General features: G+C 42.4%; 1 protein-coding gene across 1 annotated transcript; it reads left to right on the top strand.

The window, feature by feature from the left end:
* Positions 1-16778: 16778 nt before the first annotated feature.
* LOC147443607 (fasciclin-like arabinogalactan protein 4) lies at positions 16779-19777 on the top strand. Its single transcript, XM_086526418.1, has one exon. It carries the CDS (start codon positions 18242-18244, stop codon positions 19577-19579), a length of 1338 nt encoding a protein of 445 aa, XP_086382544.1. The 5' UTR covers positions 16779-18241; the 3' UTR covers positions 19580-19777.
* The last annotated feature ends 2996 nt before the right edge of the window (positions 19778-22773 follow it).

Genomic DNA, 22773 nt, shown 5'->3' with positions numbered 1-22773 from the left:
CCGAGTGGTCCTAGTGTGTTCACACATCACTACCACATGTATATGGTAACAAATCCCCCCTCGAGTGATGCGGTGAACGAGAGCTGGCACATGAGTAAAGGGAAGTGCCATGCCCTGAGGACATGATCAGTCCACAAAGGGGAGTAAGCCCAAAGCTTTGCGGAAAGCTTCCAACTTCTCACTAGACAATGTCTTTGTGAAAATATCTACAAGGTTGTCTTGTGTTGGCACATAAGCCAAGCTGATCTCTCTTGTTGAGGGCCTCTCCCTGACATAGTAGTAATGCACCTCAATGTGCTTTGTGCGAGCATGAAAAATTGGGTTTCTCGCAACTGCCAATGCGCTCTGACTATCACTGTAGATAGTGTTGGTAGTGTCCTGTCCAACACCCAAATCATCCATAAGGTGTCTGAGCCATACACTCAATCGTAGCTGTGAAGACTGTCCTGTACTCATCTTCGCAACTCGAAGTGGCCACAATAGGTTGTTTCTTGCTCAACCATGATATATATGAACTGCCAAGCATGAAACAAAAACCACTGGTGGACACTTGCGTATCAAAACAACCAGCCCAATCTGAGTCCGAAAAAGCATGTAAGTCTGGTGGCAATGATCCCCCCTTGGGATAAAACAAGCCAAGATGTAAAGTACCACTAAGATAGCGGAAAATCCTCTTGACAGCTTGCCAATGCTTAGACCCTGGGCTATGCATAAATCTGTTGCCTGTGAGACTGTAAACTGAATATCCGGCCTCATGTTGCATACATAAATGAGGCAGCCAACAACAGTTTGATAAAGAGTGACATCAGCAGGATCACCAGCATCATGTAGACTCAACTTCAAACCTGTTTTCATGGGAGTGGCAATAGGTTTGCAATCCTCAAGTCCAAACTTACATAGCAATGTCTCTATGTAACTTTTCTGACACAAGGTAATACCACCATCACACTTCTTAAACTGTATACCCAAGTAATGATGCAACAACCCCAAATCTTTCATCTTGAAAGTAGTATTCAAATCAGCCTTAAATTCAGCAATAAGTCTCTCATTTGGTCTAGTGATCAGCAAATCATCGACATAAAGAACCACAATGAGAAATACATCACCCTCACACATTACATACAATGTGCTTTCTGTTGGACTGTTTACGAAAGCCTCATTTAACCAAATGAGTGTCAGCTTTCTCATACCAAGCACGAGGAGATTGCTTCAACCCATACAAAGCCTTCTTACATCTGCACACTTTGTCCTCTTGTCCTTTTATGACAAAATTGTGAGGTTGTGTTACATAAACTTCCTCAAATATGTCACCATTCAAGAAAGCAGTAACAATGTCTGATTGATGTACATCTTAACCAAAATGAGCTGCCAATGCACATAGAAAACGCACAGTAGTCATATGACAAGTGGGAGCAAAAGTCTCTTCATAATCTATGCCTTTTTGCTATGCATAACCCTTTGCAACAAGTCGAGCCTTATGGTGATCGATCTCACCATCCGGCTTGCGTTTCAACTTGTAAACCCACTTCGTACCAATGGCCTTTTGCCCAGGAGGCAAATCACATAAAGTCCATGTGTCATTTTCTACAAGTGCATCATATTCAGATTGCATGGCAGTCATCCAATTTTCTAAATTCTGTGCTTCATCAAAAGACAGAGGCTTCTCAACATCATGTAAGCTAGACACAGCCAAAGCATAACAATCTGGTGCATAAGATGCATGGCGAGAGCCTGAACGAGTACGACTAGACAAAGGTGCATCCAATTTACTATCACGCAAAATGTGTACTAGCCATTTTGGCATATCTCTAGCCTGCTCATTTTCAGCCCTTTCCTCATCAAGTACATCATGTACATCTGCATCAGCAATAGGTTGATCTGTAACATTTTCAAAAACCCACATAGGCTGTACATTTGCCTCATTGGAACTTACATTCGTATTTCCACCACTGAAAAGAGGCAACAAAGTGTCATAAATGTCCTGTGAGCTTACATTACTGTCTCTAGTACATGACAGCAAGGATTGAATAGAATCTTCCACAAACACTACATCCTGTGAAACCAGAATACGCTTTGTTTGCGGATGATATAACCTGTAACCTTTGCTTTCAGCACTATAACCAACAAAAATACATTTGACAGTCTTATCATCCAATTTTCTGCGCTGTGTTTGTGGCACCAAAGCATCTGCCAAACAGGCAAAAACACGCATGTGCTCAATAGAAGGCTTTTTATCATGCCATGCTTCATATGGAGTAATAGACTACAAAGCTTTTGTAGGACACCTGTTAAGTACATAAGTGGCACACATGATAGCCTCAAGCCAAAAAGAATGCGGCAAAGCTTGACTTTTGACCATACATCGTGCCATTTCCGTAAGTGACATGTTTTTCCTCTCAGCAACACCAATTTGCTGAGGTGTATAAGGCACTGTACATTGGTGTTTTATCCCATGACTAGCAAGAAATGCATTAAATTCATGAGACATATACTCCCCCCTCGATCAGAACGGGGGGTGCCATAGTACATTTCAAGACATTTTCAGCCATAGCCAAAAATTGTTTGAAGCACATAAAAACTTCGGGCTTCGCTTTAAGCGGAAATACCCATGCATGCCTGGAGTAATCATCAATGAAAGTCATGAAGTACACGTAATTACCCAAGGACGGAGTTTGCATGGACCCACAAACATCACTATGCACAAGCTGCAACCATCATGTAGCCCGAACTCAACCATCCTTTGGAAACTTAGAACGTTGCATCATACGCAAAATACAACCTTCACAAACATGTTTGACAGGGGCTTCAAGAGGCGGCAAAGAAGCAACCATATCAGATTTCTGCAAACGCAGCAAACTGGCAAAATTCAGATGACCAAAACGTGTATGCCAAAGTTTTGCATCTGAAATAGCCCTTGAATCTGCAACTGCATTTGCAAAATTTTGTCCACACTTGTCATACAAAGTGAGCTTATACAGCCCACGTCACAAAAGCCCAGATGCAACAATTTCATCACCAAAACTGAGATCATGAACTGTACATCTGTCATCCACAAATTTGACTACAAGTCCAAGTCTAGCAAGTGCAGATACAGACAAAAGATTCTTCTTGATCCCAGGTACATAAAGTGCATCAACAAGTGTAAAAGAATTGCCATTTGCAGCAGTAAGCACAATCTTTCTAACTCCTTGAATCGGATAAGAGGCATTGTTGGCACAAGTGACTAAATTCCCATGAGGGACAAACTCGAGAGAGGTAAACAATTCACGATGTGAGATAATGTGCTTTGTACCACTGTCGAAATACCACACATGTGAATCTGCAGCTGACAAGCATGCATCATGGACAGCAGGATTGTAAGTGCACTCTACACTAAAAGCCCGTTCTGCATCAACATCAGCAACACAGTCTCCTTTCACAGAAGACTCAACAATGGCTGCATTTGTAGTGGAACCAGCATTTGCAATGGAACCACCCTCTTTCTTCTTAGCCTCTTTGGCCTTCAACTTAGGACACGACTTGATCCAATGATCATTAGCTTTACAAAAATGGCAACGCATCTTCTTTTTGCCCTTATCACCAGAATTGCCAGACGAAGTGCTGCCAGCAGAAGCATTAGGAACAGAAGTTTTGCCTCTCGCAACAGAACTATAAGAAGTGGCTGCATTGTTGCCCACCCTTTCTTTGAGAAGCAATAAAAGCCTGTTCAATTGCATGCTGTCTAGTCCTGTTTTTTCTGGAAAGTGACTCTTGCAACAGCAATGTGCATAATGCATCAAACTTGACAACTTCTGGATTTCCTTGGGTCATAAGTCTCCAAGTACTAGCAAAAGTCTGGTAAGAATCTGGTAAGGCATCAAGAACAGTCTGCACAAGGGAACTGTCTGAAATGACTTCACCTGCAGAAATAAGTTGCTCATTAATATCCTTGATGTTACCATATACATGTGGTAGTGATGTGTGTGAACACACTAGGACCGCCGGGGCATTTTTTCCCTCTTTAGGAGGTTTTTTCCCCCGTGCATTGTATATACGCCCATCACTCTAGGGCTATCTATCTTTCCATTGCGCACTAAGTAACACACTCTCTATTGTGTGCCTTGAGCTTCCTTCGTCTTCTCCAAGCTGTGTGTGTTTCTCTGCAACCCTAATTCCAACAATTGGTATCAGAGCAGGTCACGTCCTCCCGGGCTTAGTCGCCAGCTGCTCCAGCACACGCCTGCTCACTTTCTCCGATTTCAGTGAGCTTTGGTGTGCTCAGAATTTTGATTTGGGCTCATTTCGGCCTCCGTTTCCACTACGGGCAGTACTGCACAGGCTATTTCGTCATTTTGTGCAGATTTTCTGTCAGTGCCGTTTTCTGCATAACAGGTGCCTTATAGTCTTCTACGGTTTGTGCTATATAGCACAAGTTGTTCCCGCTCCATTTCTCCTATTTTCGGGCAGTTTTCACATCAGGTGCAGCATTTACCATGGCTGACAACAACAACACAGATGTGTTCAAGATGTTTGCTGCTGAGGACAGGTTGGATGGGGACAACTACCCTATGTGGGCTTATATGATGCAACACGTTCTTGTGTCAAAAGGTGTCTGGAACATTGTGCAGGGCATTGATGTACGTCCTGGTTCTGAAGATGTAGGCGATATTGAGGATGTTGCAGGTCTTGCTGCAAGGATTGCAGCTGTTAGAGTTGTTTTGCCTACAGCAGAACAAGCTCGTTGGGATGTTAAGGATGCGCAGGCTCATGCATTGATTGCGTTGTCTGTGAAGCGCACCATTATTCCTCACATCCGTTCAGCAAAATCTGCAAAACAGGCTTGGGATATTCTAGCAGGTCTTTATGCAAGCCGCAATGAGGCTAAAATTGCTTTGCTGCGTAAAGAGCTAGAGTCGAAGATTATGCATGAGGAAGATGATATGGACACTTTCCTTGCTAGTGTCAAGGATATCAATGAGCAACTCATTTCTGCAGGTGAAGTCATTTCTGACAGTTCCCTTGTGCAGACTGTTCTTGATGCCTTACCAGATTCCTACCAGACTTTTGCTAGTACTTGGAGACTGATGACCCAAGGAAATCCTGAAGTTGTCAAGTTTGATGCATTATGCACATTGCTGTTGCAAGAGTCACTTTCTAGAAAAAACAGGACTAGGCAGCGTGCAGTTGAACAGGCTTTTATTGCTTCTCAAAGAAAGGGTGGTAACAGTAATGCAGCCACTTCTTATGGTTCTGCTGCGAGTGGCAAAAATTATGTTCCTAATGCTTCTGCTGGCAGCACTTCGTCTGGCAATTCTGGTGATAAGGGCAAAAAGAAGATGCGTTGCCATTATTGTAAAGCCAATGATCACTTGATCAAGTCGTGTCCTAAGTTGAAGGCCAAAGAGGCTAAGAAGAAAGAGGGTGGTTCCACTGCAAATGCTGGTTCCACTACAAATGCAGCCATTGTTGAGTCTTCTGTGAAAGGAGATTGTGATGCTGATGTTGATGCAGAATGGGCTTTTAGCGCAGAGTGCACTTACAATCCTGCTGTCCATGATGCATGCTTGTCAGTTGCTGCAGATTCACATGTGTGGTATTTCGACAGTGGTGCTACAAAGCACATTACCTCACATCATGAATTGTTTACCTCTCTCGAGTCTGTCCCTCATGGGAATTCAGTCACTTGTGCCAACAACGCCTCTTATCCAGTTCAGGGAGTTGGAAAGATTGTGCTCACTGCTGCTAATGGCAGTTCCTTCACACTTGTTGATGCACTTTATGTACCTGGGATCAAGAAGAATCTATTGTCTGTATCCGCACTTGCTAGACTTGGACTTGTAGTCAAATTTGTGGATGACAGATGTACAGTTCATGATCTCAGTTTTGGTGATGAAATTGTTGCATCTGGGCTTTTGTGCCGTGGGCTGTATAAGCTCACTTTGTATGACAAGTGTGGACAAAATTTTGCAAATGCTGTTGCAGATTCAAGGGCTATTTCAGATGCAAAACTTTGGCATGCACGTTTTGGTCATCTGAATTTTGCCAGTTTGCTGCGTTTGCAGAAATCTGATATGGTTGCTTCTTTGCCTCCTCTTGAAGCACCTATCAAACATGTTTGTGAAGGCTGTATTCTGGGTAAAATGCAGCGTTCTAAGTTTCCAAAGGATGGTTCAGTTAGGGCCACATGCAGGTTGCAGCTTGTGCATAGTGACGTTTGTGGGCCCATGCAAACTCCGTCCTTGGGCAATTACCTGTACTTCGTGACTTTCATTGATGATTACTCCAGGCATGCGTGGGTATTTCCGCTTAAAGCGAAGTCCGAAGTTTTTATGTGCTTCAAACAATTTTTGGCTATGGCTGAAAATGTCTCAAAATGTACTATGGGCACCCTCCGTTCCAATCGAGGGGGGGAGTATATGTCTCATGAATTTAATGCATTTCTGGCTAGTCGTGGGATAAAACACCAATGTACAGTGCCTTATACACCTCAGCAAAATGGTGTTGCTGAGAGGAAAAACAGGTCACTAACGGAAATGGCACGATGTATGGTCAAAAGTCAAGCTTTGCCGCATTCTTTTTGGCTTGAGGCCATCATGTGTGCCACTTATGTACTTAACAGGTGTCCTACGAAAGCTTTGCAGTCTATTACTCCATATGAAGCATGGCATGATAGAAAACCTTCTATTGAGCACATGCGTGTTTTTGGCTGTTTGGCATATGCTTTGGTGCCACAAGTGCAGCGCAGAAAATTGGATGATAAGGCTGTCAAATGTATTTTTGTTGGTTATAGTGCTGAAAGCAAAGGTTACAGGTTATATCATCCGCAAACAAAGCGTATTTTGGTTTCACGGGATGTAGTGTTTGTGGAAGATTCTGTTCAACCCTTGCTGTCATGTACTAGAGACAGTAATGTAAGCTCACAGGACATTTATGACACTTTGTTGCCTCTTTTCAGTGGTGGAAATACGAATGTAAGTTCCAATGAGGCAAATGTACAGCCTATGGGGGTTTCTGAAAATGTTTTAGAACAGCCTATTACTGATGCAGATGTACATGATGTACTTGATGAGGAAAGGGCTGAAAATGAGCAGGCTAGAGGTATGCCAAAATGGCTGGTGCACACTTTGCGTGACAGTAAATTGGATGCACCTTTATCTAGTCGTACTCGTTCAGGCTCTCGCCATGCATCTTATGCATCAGATTGTTATGCTTTGGCTGTGTCTAGTTTACATGATGTTGAGGAGCCTCTGTCTTTTGATGAAGCACAGAATTCAGAAAATTGGATTGCTGCCATGAAATCAGAATATGATGCACTTCTAGAGAATGACACATGGACTTTATGTGATTTGCCTCCTGGCAAAAAGGCCATTGGTACGAAGTGGGTTTACAAGTTGAAACGCAAGCCGGATGGTGAGATCGATCGCCATAAGGCTCGACTTGTTGCAAAGGGTTATGCACAACAAAAAGGCATAGATTATGAAGAGACTTTTGCTCCCACTTGTCGTATGACTACTGTGCGTTTTCTATGTGCATTGGCAGCTCATTTTGGTTAAGATGTACATCAATCAGACATTGTTACTGCTTTCTTGAATGGTGACATATTTGAGGAAGTTTATGTAACGCAGCCTCGCGGTTTTGTCATAAAAGGACAAGAGGACAAAGTGTGCAAATGTAAGAAGGCTTTGTATGGGTTGAAGCAATCTCCTCGTGCTTGGTATGAGAAAGCTGACACTCATTTGGTTAAACGAGGCTTTCGTAACAGTCCAACAGAAAGCACATTGTATGTAAAGCGTGAGGATGATGTATTTCTCATTGTGGTTCTTTATGTTGATGATTTGCTGATCACTGGACCAAATGAGAGACATATTGCTGAATTTAAGGCTGATTTGAATGCTACTTTCAAGATGAAAGATTTGGGGCTGTTGCATCATTACTTGGGTATACAGTTTAAGCAGTGTGATGGTGGTATTGCCTTGTGTCAGAAAAGTTACATAGAGACATTGCTATGTAAGTTTGGACTTGAGGATTGCAAACCTATTGCCACTCCCATGGAAACAGGTTTGAAGTTGAGTCTACATGATGCTGGCGATCCTGCTGATGTCACTCTTTACCAAACTGCTGTTGGCTGCCTCATTTATGTATGCAACACGAGGCCAGATATTCAGTTTGCAGTCTCGCAGGTCAGCAGATTTATGCATAGCCCAGGGTCTAAGCATTGGCAGGCTGTCAAGAGGATTTTCCGCTACCTTAGTGGCACTTTACATCTTGGCTTGTTTTATCCCAAGGGGGGATCATTGCCGCCAGACTTACATGCTTTTTCGGACTCAGATTGGGCTGGTTGTTTTGACACGCGAGTGTCCACAAGTGGTTTTTGTTTCATGCTTGGCAGTTCATGTATATCATGGTTGAGCAAGAAGCAACCTACTGTGGCCACTTCGAGTTGTGAGGCTGAGTACAGGGCAGTCTTCACAGCTACGGTTGAGTGTGTATGGCTCAGACGCCTTATGGCTGACTTGGGTGTTGGACAGGACACTGCCAACACTATCTACACTGACAGTCAGAGCGCATTGGCAGTTGCGAGGAACCCAGTTTTTCATGCTCGCACAAAGCACATTGAGGTGCATTACCACTATGTCAGGGAGAGGCTCTCAGCAGGAGAGATCAGCTTGGCTTATGTGCCAACACAGGACAACCTTGCAGATCTTTTCACAAAGGCATTGTCTCGTGAGAAGCTTGAAGCTTTCCGCAAAGCTTTGGGCTTACTCCCCTTTGTGGACTGATCCTGTCCTCAGGGCATGGCACTTCCCTTTACTCATGTGCCAGCTCTCGTTCACCGCATCACTCCAGGGGGGATTTGTTACCATATACATGTGGTAGTGATGTGTGTGAACACACTAGGACCGCCGGGGCATTTTTTCCCTCTTTAGGAGGTTTTTTCCCCCGTGCATTGTATATACGCCCATCACTCTAGGGCTATCTATCTTTCCATTGCGCACTAAGTAACACACTCTCTATTGTGTGCCTTGAGCTTCCTTCGTCTTCTCCAAGCTGTGTGTGTTTCTCTGCAACCCTAATTCCAACACTTGACACTAGCAAGGAAAGTGTCCATATCATCTTTCTCATGCATTATCTTCGACTCCAGCTCTTTACGTAGCAAAGCAATTTTGGCCTCATTGCGACTTTCATAAAGACCAGCCAAAATATCCCAAGCCTGTTTTGCAGATTTTGCTGAACGGATGTGAGGAACAATGGTGCGCTTCACAAACAACGCAATCAATGTATGAGCTTGCGCATCCTTTACATCTCCACGAGCTTGTTCTTCCATAGGTAAAACAACTCTAATAGCAGCAATCCTTGCAGCAAGGCCTGCAACATCCTCAATATCGCCTACATCCTCAGAACAGGACGTACATCAATGCCCTGCACAATGTTCCAAACGCCCTTTGACACAAGAACGTGTTGCATCATATAAGCCCACATAGGGTAATTGTCCCCATCCAACCTATCCTTAGCAGCAAACATCTCGAACACACATCTGTGTTGTTGTTGTCAGCCATGGTAAATGCTGCACTTGATGTGAAAACTACTCGAAAATAGGAGAAACGGAGCGGGAACAACACGTGCTATATAGCACAAACCGTAGAAGACTGTAAGGCACCTGTTATGCAAAAAACGGCACTAACAGAAATTCTGCACAAAATGACAAAATTGCCTGTGCAGACTTGTCTGTAGTGGAAACGGAGGCCGAAATGAGCCCGAATCAAAAATATTTGTCGACCTACGCGAACGCTCACCAAACTCACTGTAATTGGAGAAAGTGAGCAGGCGTGTGCTGGAGCAGCTGACGACTAAGCCCGGGAGGACGTAACCTGCTCTGATACCAATTGTTGGAATTAGGGTTGCAGTGAAACGCACACAGCTTGGAGAAGACGAAGGAAGCTCAAGGCACACAATAGAGAGTGTGTTACTTAGTGTGCAATGGAAAGATAGATAGCCCTAGAGTGATGGGCGTATATACAATGCTCGGGGGAAAAAACCTCCTAAAGAGGGAAAAAATGCCTTTGTGGTCCTAGTGTGTTCACACACATCACTACCACATGTATATGGTAACATGTTTATGGATCATTGGATAGAACCTTACGCTCTGCTAGATTGAGGGATTACACATATTAAGGATAGACATTGTGGAAGTTTTGGTGAAATTGGATTTTTACCTTGTAGAATGTGCCACTTAGGTAAGTACAAATGTTTTAAAACATAGATTTCTTACTTTTGAACATTGAAGAAAAAGTTTCCAAATATTGGGACGCATGTGATGGATTTAATCTCATAATTAAATTTTTTGATTGTGCATAGATGTGGTGTTTCAAGATGTGTTTCTAATCATCCAAAGCTAGCAAGAAAAATTTCATTTTGTTGATCATAACCAAAGAGATAAATATACACCTATAATGGAAGGTGCTACCTTCAAGATTAAGTCGAAAGATAAAGTTCACTATAAAGTGAAGGGTGTAAGATTTGTTGATTTCTTGGAAGTAGTTGCCAAAGAGAAAAGAATAGACAAAGATGGAGCACTATGTAGAGAGGCAAAGGCAAACATAGTAGAGTTCTCATAGATCACGCTTGAATTTTGGACGTGAGAAATGATCATGCAAAAACAATAAAAAGTTGCTACTTGATTTACAAACTAGAACAATAAGGTGAGAATAAGCATTGGCAACACGATTTTCCATACAATTGTTTCTTAGGATGATTTTCACCACTAATATTTTCACTCATAACTTCTAAAATAAGAAAATGAACAATGGTACATGGTACAAAATAAACGATATTACAATGATAGAGCCAATAACATAATTGCAAAGTGGAGAATAAATGTACGTAAAGGTGCTAGAACATGTAATTAGAACACATTGTTGCACCAAGAGGCAGAATAATGAAGCGAAGTGTGAAGAATCTGCCTCCTACTTGCTATTGTTAAAATTTTATGGACACAAGAGATGAATCTTTCAGGTGGAAACTAAGATGACCTTTAATGATAACAAGTACAATTGTTGATGATACAAGGACTCTAGATAGGCAAGAACAAGATGTGCATAGAGACTAGATCGATTTGAGCTTGTTAAAGGCTACATTGCACTCTCAATTCCACTCAAAGGAGACTAGCAATTGTTGATACAAAGGGCGAGCTATCTAAGCATACATATAGATATATATTCAATAGTAACTGCAATGCTCCATGAAGACTTGCTCATTCCATGGGCTAGCTAGCTTTGAAAGATTCACAATAATCGAGAGTTCATTTAGATCAATGGTGATACCATGTTTGGACATTATATGACCAAGAATTTGTCATGCTTGACAATGGGTTTGCACTTCTTTGAATTTAAGCAGATTCTGTAATTTCGCCACGGGATAAATACTAGGATCAAGTGGTGGATGTGATATTTTCACTCTTGGGAATGCACGCAAAGGTCATCCATGAATATCTCCATAAAATCCCAGAGATAATGTACGTCACATAAGCCTTTGGAAAGTGATTGGGGCATTGGTCCGTCCAAAGGGCATAACCTTATAAGCAAAAAGACCCAATTCGTAGCATATGTTCTCTTGTATTGCTCTTGTGGGAAATCCTCATCTAATTATTGATATTACCACCAAAATTTACTTTGAGAGATGCCCAAACCTCCTTTGTGCTATTGGTAAGATCCAAATGATGAAGTAGATTATCGGTTTCAAGTGTTGCTTTGCTTTTTTCAACCCAAGTTGAGTATCAACCGGATCAAAACGAATGTTCTCAGGCTCATCTTGTGTGGAAACACACAAGACAAGCTCCATCTTTGTCTTCCATAAAGAGAAGCATGTCCCTGAGAACTTGTCAATTGTAAGTCCGTCCTTCAAGGCTCCAAGTGTGGACATAATTAGCTTCTTGAGATTGCGCTCTTAAGAATGAAGTTCTAAGAGCCTTAGTGAATCTAAAAAGGCTTATTAAAAACTTATGAGTACTCTATAATGAGTTTACAAAAGCCTAAGTTGTGTGTGAAAGAGTTAGAGAAGCTTATGACCAGATGCTTCAAGAGCACTAAGCATTGATGATGAGGGTGATGTGAGCTTGCAATGTGGTTTTCATAGGCACACATGGAGAGTTGCCTTGTACGCGTAAGTAAAGGCCACCTAAGGACGTGAGTGTTAGAGACCTAGGGCACGAGTGATGGGAAGAGCCTCCAACCTTTGCATAAGCGTAAGCCACAAATAGGACAATAAGAAAAGGTGAGAGAAAGGAAGTTCTATCTTGAAATTTCCTCCTCATCATAATAGAAATCACCCAACACTATCTCCTATCAAGCTCCATTGGATTTTTCATAGATTGAAAAATATTTGTACAACACACAAACTTTCCAAAGAATCAACATATTGTTTAGGCTTGGCAAAAACCTCTAAGGAGGCCTAGAAACCCTAGTTGAACTTCTCACGCAATAGGGTGTGCATGAGGAATAAATTGTCTGAGCTACTAGGAGCATCATTATGTACAGTTTGCTCACCATGTGGCACATGGACAACTTCTTGTCTTCATTCATGAATATGTAGTGTAACATCCTCAAATGTAACCTTCCTCACCTCAACTTCTTTGAGAGGAGTTTTGTGCATTTTCTTCTCATTGAATATTACATCACTGTTATGGCTAATTTCATGAAAAACTAGATCCAACAAGCGATGATCCATCTCATCACTTTTTCTATAGCCAATGACAATGCATTTTGTAGAATTTGGTTCTAGATTCTTTCTAAGATGTTTGGGTACATGCACAAAATCTTTGCAACCAAAGACCCGCAAACGATCATATGATGGTTTCAACCACTCCAATATTCTTTTAGAATGCCACTATGAAGTGTCTTACATAGGATTTATTGATCAAATGAATGACAGTCTAACCATATAGACTTTGGCTAGCAACACGCATAGCTCCAAGCCCAGGACTCACAGGTACAACAGGGGTGTCAAGGCTCCAACGTGCAGGGAGGGTGTAGATGTGCGGTGCTAGACTCAAGACGTTAGACCATAGAAAGTGGATGTTTATATCTGATGTTTAGAACCAATGAGTCATATATACCATCATAAAGATCCACAACATCTAGCAAAATATCACAGTCCAGCTAAGGCTATCTCCAAATTGTGGTGGTGGTGATTTGGCCATGGTGTCCACTAGACCACCACCTATATCACAGCCATTTTTCACTTCCCAAGTGAGAGTCCATCTAGTATGAACTCCAACCCAACCGTAATTAATTGCATGTCATGTGTCAGTGACATTCTAGTCTTGCTACACATTGCCCGTGACAAGAGCATTCATCATCTCGATGAGAGAAAACACTAAAAACTATGAAAGAAAATTACTCAGCACGCTAAACAAGGCAAAGGTGACCCAATACATGGAAACAATTGCAAATACCGAGTGTAAGCGTGCAATTGGGAGACTCGAAAATTATCCATGAGGAATTGGCAAGGAAGGCACAATTGGAGCATCTGTAGGAACCTGACAAGGGTGTGGGGGTGAGAGGGGGTGGGTAGGGGTGAGGGTAGGGTAGGTAGGGGCTAGAGGGTGGGTGAGAGAGAGAGAGAGAGAGAGAGAGAGAGAGAGAGAGAGAGAGAGGTGGTGATGGGTAGGGGCGAGAAAAAGGGAGGGGGTGGGTAGGGACGAGGGGTCAGGAGTGGGTAGGGGCATGGGAGAGAGGGCTAGGGGGTGGGTAGGGGCGAAGGATAAAGGAGAGGGGGGGCAAGGGAGTTAGGGGGTGGGGATGGGTAGGTGCGAGGGTGAGGGGTGGATAATGGCGAGAGGGAGAGGATAGGGGCGAGAGGGGGTGGGTAGGAGCGAGGTGGAGAGGACGGGAGGGGGGGTAGGGGCAAGGGGGGTTGTCTATGCGGTGCGTAGGGATGAGAGATGAAGAGGGGGTTGGTAGGGGGAGAGGTACACCTATTCCAGTGGAAAGAGACATGCCCTTTGTGGCCCTTGCAAGCAAACTCTGATGCATATTCCAATTGGGAGGATAGTCAAGCTGTACCATCACACGACTGACTAGAAGGTTCACAAAGTAATCGCTTCCAAAATCATTAGTGCATGACTCTTCTATCGATTTTGAAAAGACTAATCTTATCTTTATTGGACACAACAAATACGACTATCCGTGCAACATCTTCTCAATTGCTACAAAAATTTGGTGTAGCAACATCATGTAATCCCACAACCATGTAGTTGAAAGAACTTGTTGGGGGTTGTCAGAGTCACCAAATGTGATTTCTTGAATTGGGTCTAGAGAGGGTATTGCTGAGTATGTTTATGTACGTGTAGAGGTCATCGCTTTTGGAGCATAGAGACATCAACAACTGGAGCAGGTGTTTGATCAATATAAAATCTGCATACACTTCTTCTAGGATTCATCCTCTTATGAGAGTTCGAACTCCGATGACCATATGTTTTATTCAAAGAAGAAGCACTTTTACAGAGCCAACCAATATGATTTTTGTGAGGACAAGGACAAAAAGACCAAGGAATTCAAGGAGGGTGGACAGGCATTAAAGTTTGCAACCTTTTCAAGGTTTCGAGATGCGCCCAAGGCTTTAGCCTTTATTCAACAATTTCACATAGCGTTCTCTAGAGGGCGCTACTCAGAGCACTCCAAAATCAGGAGGGCAACATCATTTTTGAAAGGAAATGCATGAATGTGGTGGTCCACTCTTCTCTTAAGGAAAGAAGCCCCAACAAAGTGGTTAAAGTTCAAGTCACTCTTTTTTTCCCCTTGTCTGACTTAGGAGTACAAACGAGATGTGATTACCGTTGGGAACCATCTTCGGATGTCCAAGGCAGACACTTTGGATACTTATTGTGAGAGATTTTTGGATGCTTTTCTACCTTTCCCTTCTTAAGAAGGTCGCTTTTAAGTAGCAAATTGAGCGATTTTGATGTGGACTTCCGAAAGAGATGCGAGATTACTGCCTTCAGCAGAAGTTCGAGTCCATACAACAACTAATGGGACATGCTAAGCAAGGATTTGCTATGCATTCGGGTAACCTAACTTACCCCACTGATCAAGTTTCGACACCAACGACTGGGCAGATTTGACAAATGATAATATAAGAAGAATTCTAAGAAAAAGAAGGACGCACGACCTCGACTGGCCAAGGAAAAAAATATCAGAATACTTCAAGGAAGGGAAGTTCTTTGACTGTTGAGAACAAGGACACATCTCTGCAAGGTGCCCCAAAAAGACACAAAGAGGACAATTAAAAGATATACCAGAGAGTTCTAGAGCAGCCGAAGAATGTGGCAGAAAAGGAAAGATGAAAGCAGGACTGGTACCATATTGTATGGGGACCCACCCAGATCAGATGGATGAAAGCATAGAACTTTGTTGCACATGGGGCAAACTATGAGACCAATATTCCCTCATCTTCTTTGATGGAGGAGCCAAGGCCAACTTCATTTCACCTAAATTGGCGGCTCGCCTTGGAATTTTTCCCGACAAAATGGGGCCATAGGGAAAGGCATTTCTAGCAACACCCGAACGAGATGTTGTCATTACACCTATCATTGGTAAACTCCGTTTGGATTGTCGAGGGTATTTAGGGCACGAGAACTTTTACATCATGCCTTTGGAAGGGTGTGACGTCCTCCTAGGAATCCCTTGGTTCCACAAGAACAACGCTGTGGTTGATTATCGGGCCAAGAAAGCTACTTTGAAGAATGAGAAGGGCTGGAAAATTGTACTTGATGTAAAAGTGAAGGGCGAGTCCTTCCCACTTGTATCGGCTTCGTCTTTCCAAACGAATGAAATCCAATCTTTTTGCTTACTCGATCTTCTTGAAAGAACTGAATGATGAACAATGATCGGAAGGAAAAGGAACGACAAGAATTTCTACACACACACGCTGATTGTTTCTCAGAAGGCCTACCAGGCGAGTTGCCTCCACCTCATCCTGAGGACCATACAATTGATTTGATTCATGGAAGTATACCACCAAACCAACCACTTTATTGAGTTAGCCGAGCCCTGAATTGGAAAAGTAACGATAAGAATTTTTGCACACACATGATGATTGTTTCTCAGAAGGCCTACCAGGCGACTTACCTCCACCTCGTCTTGAGGACCATACGATTGATTTGATTCCTGGAAGTACACCAGTGAACCGGCCACCTTATTGAGGTAGTCGAGCCCAAAATGAAGAAATAATGAACCAAGTAAAAGAGCTTCTAGAAAAGGGTCTCATCCAACCTAGCACATCACCTTTTTGGTCTTCGGTATTGCTAGTACTAAAGAAAGATGGGATCTTGGAGAAGAGGTCTCAATAAAATTACCATCAAGAACAGATTCCCTATCCCAAGGATCGATGATATTCTCTATAGACTACAAGGATCCTCGTGCTTTAGCAAAATTGAATTGAAGAGTAGATATCATCAGATCTGAATTTCTCTGAGGGATGTCTACAAGACAGCTTTCTAGACAACCTTTGGTTTATATGAATATTTGGTTATGCCTTTTGGACTGACAAATGCTCCAACAACATTTAATCGAATGATGGATAGGGTTTTAGAGAGTATCGATCTTTTGTGGCCACTTTCTTTGACAAAATCATAATTTTCTCCAAGAATGAAGCAAAACACGCACACCATCTGCTACAGGTCTTTCAAGCATTACATAAGCATAGATTGATTATTACACACTACCTGCTTGTTACAGAAGCAGCTTTCAAAAAGCAGATGTGATGGGCTAACATCCTGTCACAATTTCATTTTCAGATTGTCCATGTCAGGGACATAAGAACTTAGTGGCAGATGCATCGTGCTGGAAGCCCTTGGTTCTGGCTATTTCCAAGTTACATCACCGAAGCTTCAAGGATATGGTTGACCAGTACACCACTGATCCTGACTTTGCTGACATTTTACTCGGATACAAAATGGGGAGACAATTTCAGGCTATTCCATACGGGACGACTATTAGATGTGAAAAACGATGTTGTGTGTTACACAGCCTTTGAGGGAAAAGGTTTTGACAGAGTGCCATTGTCCACCTTTTATGGGCCACCGTGACATAGATGCCACCTTGAAGGGTGTAGAACGTTACTTATATTGACCAAGGCTCAAAAAATATGTGGATGCCTTTGTTCGCAGTTGTTTGGTATGTCAAACAGTCAAGTTTGACAGGCATAAGGCACCAGGACTTCTACAACCATTATCCATTCCCTCCCACCTTTGGGAAAGCATTGATGTGGACTTCATGTTTGATCTTCCCAAAACTCAAAGTGGGCACGATGGCATTTGGACAATCATTGACAGATTTAGCAAGCAAGCTCAATTTATTTCAATAAAGAAGACAGTCAAGACTATTCATTGCACAGATTTTTTAGTTACATGGCATGCCTAAGACGATAGTTTCGGATAGAGATCCCCAATTCACGAAATTGTTTTGGAGGGCAATTTGGGAGAACATTGGCACGCGGTTGCAGTTCTCATTCTCATTCCACCCGTAGACAGGGAAATCTGAGATAGCCAATTCAATGGTTTTGGATTTATTAAAGTCTTTCCTTGTGCAACTGCTATTGCCAAGCATCACTGAAAGAAACATTGAAAAGTAGCATCTTAGAATACCTTAAAATATGTACAACATTTGATACACACCACGCATGTATCACTCTCTACAAGCCAACAAAGAGCTAATAAGGTTGTGTTGGCCGACCGAACAAGGCCAATCGATCATAGTGACTCTTTAACCCCAACAAATTTTATCATAAAGACTCTATAAGGTCATCAAATGAAGCTGGAAACCACGTGCAAAAGCACTTGAAGGCATAGTTCACAACTTAAGCATGACTGTGGTATTAAAGCCTGGCAATGAATGATTTCCCTTTGGTTAGGGCTTTAGTAGTAACGGTGTAAAAGAGAGAAACGTGAGAATTATTTAATTACCATACACAGTAGTGTAAACGTCTCTCTGCTGCCCAGGCGGGTGTGGAAGCGCCCACCTCCCATATCGTACTGGAACTCTCTCTCTCTCTCTCTCTCACACACACACACACACAAATACACACAGGCGCACACGCGCGCGCACGCACACACCTCTCTCTCTCTCTCTCTCTCTCTCTCTCTCGCGCGCGCACACACACACACACACATTTGAGAAGAGAGGGCACCGAGAGGAGAGACTGCGCTGCTGTCTTTCAAGCGGGATTTGAACACAAGCTTTCTTTAGCCGCAGCAGCAGCAGCAACAATGCCTTTTGGCGGTGGCATTGTGTTGTTGTGTGTAGCGACGCTTGCAGTGTGGTTTGGGTGCTTCATTCCCTGTTGTTGGGGCTTTATCGATCCCCAGCAGAATATCACAGGGATTCTTGGGCGCGCCAATGGCTTTTCTCTCTTCAACCGCCTGCTCTCGCGCACGGGCATTGCCGAGGACATCAATGTACGCTCCTCTGTCACAGTCCTGGCTCCTAATGACGATGCACTAGGCCCGCTTCTTGCCGGATATGAAGGCGGTGGCATCCCGCAACAGCAGATCTCTGACACTCTCCGCTATCATGTGCTTCTTGAGTATATGGATGTGCCAGACATGCGAGCTCGGCCCCCTGGTCAGCTTGTCACTACTCTGTACCAAACCACGGGGCGTGCGGCGGGTGAGCTTGGCTGGGTTAGCCTCTCCATTGAGCCCAACAACAATGTGGGCGTCGGCCTGCCGTTCCCTGACGTGCCCCCAAATGCCACTATCATCTCCACGATCGCTCTCTTCCCCTATAACATCAGTGTCTTGCAGATTGACAAGGTCTTGGTGCCTCCGGAGCTCGCCCAGTCGCCGCCGCCCCCGTTTCCTCAGATCAACATCACGGATGCCCTTGTTCGAGCCAACCGCTTCAACACCTTTGTGGCCTTCTTGCAAGCGACGGGGGTCGACCAGACCTTTCAAGACAGTGAAAGCAAAGAGGGCATCACAATTTTTGCCCCGGCAGATGAAGCCTTCGCAGCTCTCCCAGCAGCTTCTCTACAGAAACTGACTGCTCAACAGAAGATTTTGGTGCTGGAGTATCATGCCTTGAACACATACTATGCATTGGGTACATTGAAGGAATTCAAGAATCCGGCAGCGCCGACAGTGGCGACGTCTGATCCGCGGAGTGGAGGAGCAGGGCAGTTTACGGTCAATGTGACCAGCGTGGACGGGGTCTTCACAATTTACACAGGCATTGTTGCAGCGCCAGTAGTCGATACAGTGCTTGAAGAGGCGCCAGTGTCAATTTTTGTGATTGAGAAAGTGCTTCTCCCAAGGAGTCTGTTTGAGCGAAAGGACGGTGGGCCGCCATCTACTGCACATGGGCCACCATCTCCAAATGTAGCAATGCCCCCAAGTTTGAGTGCACTGCCATCGCCGCCACCACCACCACCACCGGTGCAAAACTTGTCATTTTCGCCACCGAAGTGGGCGTCTCCCGCAAGCTCTCGGCCTGTTTTCGCCCCTGGGCCAGCGCCACAATTGGCTTCATCAATAGGATCACCATCCCCTGTCTGCTCTTTGGCAGGCTTTTCCTTCATCTTGTCATGGCTTTATGTGTTGCTATAGCCCCTTTGCTGCTCTGGCATTTTTTGTCTTCTACATACAGGCTTCTACACACAGCAGGTCAACAGGAAAACCCAGCCCCCCTATTTGTCAACACCCAATTTTTTTTCTTTGGTTTTCTGCCGACATATATGTACAAAGAGAAGGCGAGGGCCCAAGTGCACAAGAAAGAAAGAAAACTAAGTATTCTTTTTGTCCCGCCCTCTGTCTTGCTTCCATGTCCAGCTCATCGTTGTGAGGGTGCCAGCTTCTCACGCGAGAGAGAGGGGGAGAGAGAGAGAGAGAGTAGTTGTGGTTTGGTAATGTCTACCTTTTTTTTGGTGGGCTGTGGACTGCTCCTTATGCATGCGTGTAATTCTCTTATTTTTGTGTGTGTGTGTGTGTGTGTGTGAGAGTGAGAGAGAGAGAGAGAGAGAGAGAGAGAGAGAGATAGATATTAGGGAAATTGATTTTTCTTAGCCTAAGTGTGTTAGATCGTTCGTCCAAGTTCGCCCTTGAGATACAGGTTTTGATGTCGAGGCTCATCTGGTGGGTTTGTTGGGATGGGAGGCAATCCTAGCAAAGCCTACAGTAGTGAGCATGCATTTATTGGCAAGTTGAGAATGTTTTTCCAACTTGCAAACTACGCTTCCTTCCGTATATACGTTCCCTTTTTGGCCTGCCCAAAGGGCAAAGGCTATAGAGATCACTTCTCTTTTTGTCGACTAAAATAGTAGAGCATAGGGATCTAAAGCTTAGGGTGTAGAGTTTAAGGGTGTTTTTTTAATTCAATTTACTATACTTATGTTTTTTTTTTAAGCTTAGAGATGTAGAGATTTTAAAGTGGGATCTAGTCTCATATCAAAGCTTAAAATTGACGCTTTTTTTTTTGTCAAGGGCTAGGTAATATCTGAAGTTGTCATTTTTGTTGGTTAAAACTTTATGGAAGGAATTTATCTTTTAGAGCTTTAATCTTTAAAGTTTTTTTTTTTTAAGATTTTAAAGTTAATCCAATGAGGAACTAGAGTTTTTTTTTATTAGAAGGTAAAAATTTGAATTAAAGAAAGTGAAAATGTTACATGGATCCACAGGTAGGGGAAGGGTCACCCCGAAATGTTAGAGTTTTAGGACTTACTAACTTAGAACTTTAAAGCTTTTAAAGTGAGATTTACAACTTAGGAATCTACAGTTTTAATTTGTAAAAGGCGCTCTAGAGCTTAAAAATGTAGAATTTTTAAAGTGGGGTGTAGAGCATAGGGATCTAAAGCTTAGGGTGTAGAGCTTAAAAGTGCTTTTTTAATTCAATTCAATATGCTTATGTTTTTTTTTTAAGCTTAGAGATGTAGAGATTTTAAAGTGGGATTTAGCTTTATATCAAGGCCTAAAATTAATGTTTTTTTTTTTTCAAGGGTTAGGTAATAACTAAAGTTGTCATTTTTGTTGGTTAAAACTTTATGGAAGGAATTTATCCTTTAAAGTTTTAATCTTTAAAGTTTTTTTTTTTTTTGAAATTTTAAAGCTAATCCAATGAGGAACTAGAATTTTTTTTAATTAGAATGTAAAAATTTGAATTAAAGAAAGTGAAAATGTTAGATGGATCCACAGGTAGGGGGAGGATCACCCCGAGACGTTAGAGTTTTAGGACTTACTAACTTAGAACTTTAAAGCTTTTAAAGTCGGATTTACAACTTAGGGTTCTTTTTTAATTTGTAAAAGGCGCTCTAGAGCTTAAAAATGTAGAATTTTTAAAGTGGGGTGTAGAGCATAGGAATTTAAAGCTTAGAGTGCTTTTTTAATTCAATTCACTATGCTTATGTTTTTTTTTAAAGCTTAGAGTCGTAGAGATTCTAAAGTGGAATCTAACCTTAAATGAAAGCTTAAAATTGACGCTTTTTTTTGTCAAGGGCTATTTTACCTATCAAAATATGTGTTTTAAAAAAAACTCATGTCATTTGACATGCTAGAATCTCAAAATTGCCTATCATTTTTTGTATTTATATCTTTAAGTTAACAATATATAAGGAAAATTATATAAATTGATTGCATTACACAAAGCATATGAAAGGGTACTTGAAAAATTGCATTTCAAGAAGAAAATTTTATCAGGCCTGGCATGATTCCATACATTATGTTTGTGTTTATCCTATCAAAACACCACTTTGATACTCTTCAATCCTTCATCGCGGTCAACATTTATGATGTTATCTGTAAATCACTTTCTCTATGGATCAATATGATTACCATCCTAGTAGCTTTTTGTTTCACTTTCATGTTCTTTATTAGTTTCCTTAATTTGGCAGGCCTTGTGATTTTATCACTTGTTTTTTTTTGCAATCTGATATGATGTTCATTAACTAGTTTTATGGGATTGCACCCACTTCCACAAGTTGCAGGTAGCGGGCGCACTTGAAGCCCTTCGTCTTTAGCACCACATGTCACAAAAAACAACTAGAAAAGAGATGGTAAATGGTTCTTGCCACATGTTGCATGTAGGCACCCAATCTGCATAATACTTTTCTTCCTTATCCCTGTTGTGAATCTCTAGAGCTAATATTACTTCAAAAGTACTAGGTGTAGTGTGATTGCACTTATAAAGTTTGGAATTTACCTTCAAAATGTAAAAGGTAAGAAACTTAAAGAAATGCACCGTAAAAACCTTCAAATTTATGATGTATCAATAGTTTGTGCGAGTGGAGAGATAGAGAGGAGAGGAGAAGAGAAGAGGGGAATTTCATTGTAGAGACAATATCTTGCTCAAGGTTAAACACAAGGGCTTGTGACAGTCATATGCTTTTGACATGGAAGAGTCTAACAAAACCACTTGAAATATGAGTAGAACCTACCCCTCAGACAACATCAAGGTATGTGTATACTTCCTTCAGACAACAATCAGGATGGACAGCAAGACTCAACCAAAACTGACAAACAAAGAGGTCTTACCACTTATCATCGTGGCAGTGTCTATATCCATACAAGATTTTATTGATTGGGATAGCATAAAGAAGCTAGAAAAACTAAAGGATATCACTTTCGGCTATGGCCATTTCTGCTTCAGCATCACCGTCAACAGAGTTTACTTGGTTTTTGTTCTTCTTGAAATACTTGCTAGAAGGATGGTTAGATTTTTCACAATGACAAGGATTTTTGGTGAAGCAATCTTTTGTTTGATGATTATTTCGTCCACAAATTGCACAAGATCTAGCGAATTGCCTTGTTGA

Source organism: Adiantum capillus-veneris, chromosome 13 (assembly GCF_014529385.1).
Source record: "Adiantum capillus-veneris isolate H3 chromosome 13, ASM1452938v2, whole genome shotgun sequence".
NCBI classification, from domain to species: Eukaryota; Viridiplantae; Streptophyta; class Polypodiopsida; order Polypodiales; family Pteridaceae; genus Adiantum; species Adiantum capillus-veneris.
The sequence above is the reverse complement of the archived record's forward strand: the minus strand, read 5'-3'. Positions and strand labels throughout refer to the sequence as shown.

Bases quoted from the DNA above. Each gene is read 5' to 3' on its own strand.
- LOC147443607 (XM_086526418.1), top strand. From the start codon at position 18,242: ATGCCTTTTGGCGGTGGCATTGTGTTGTTGTGTGTAGCGACGCTTGCA.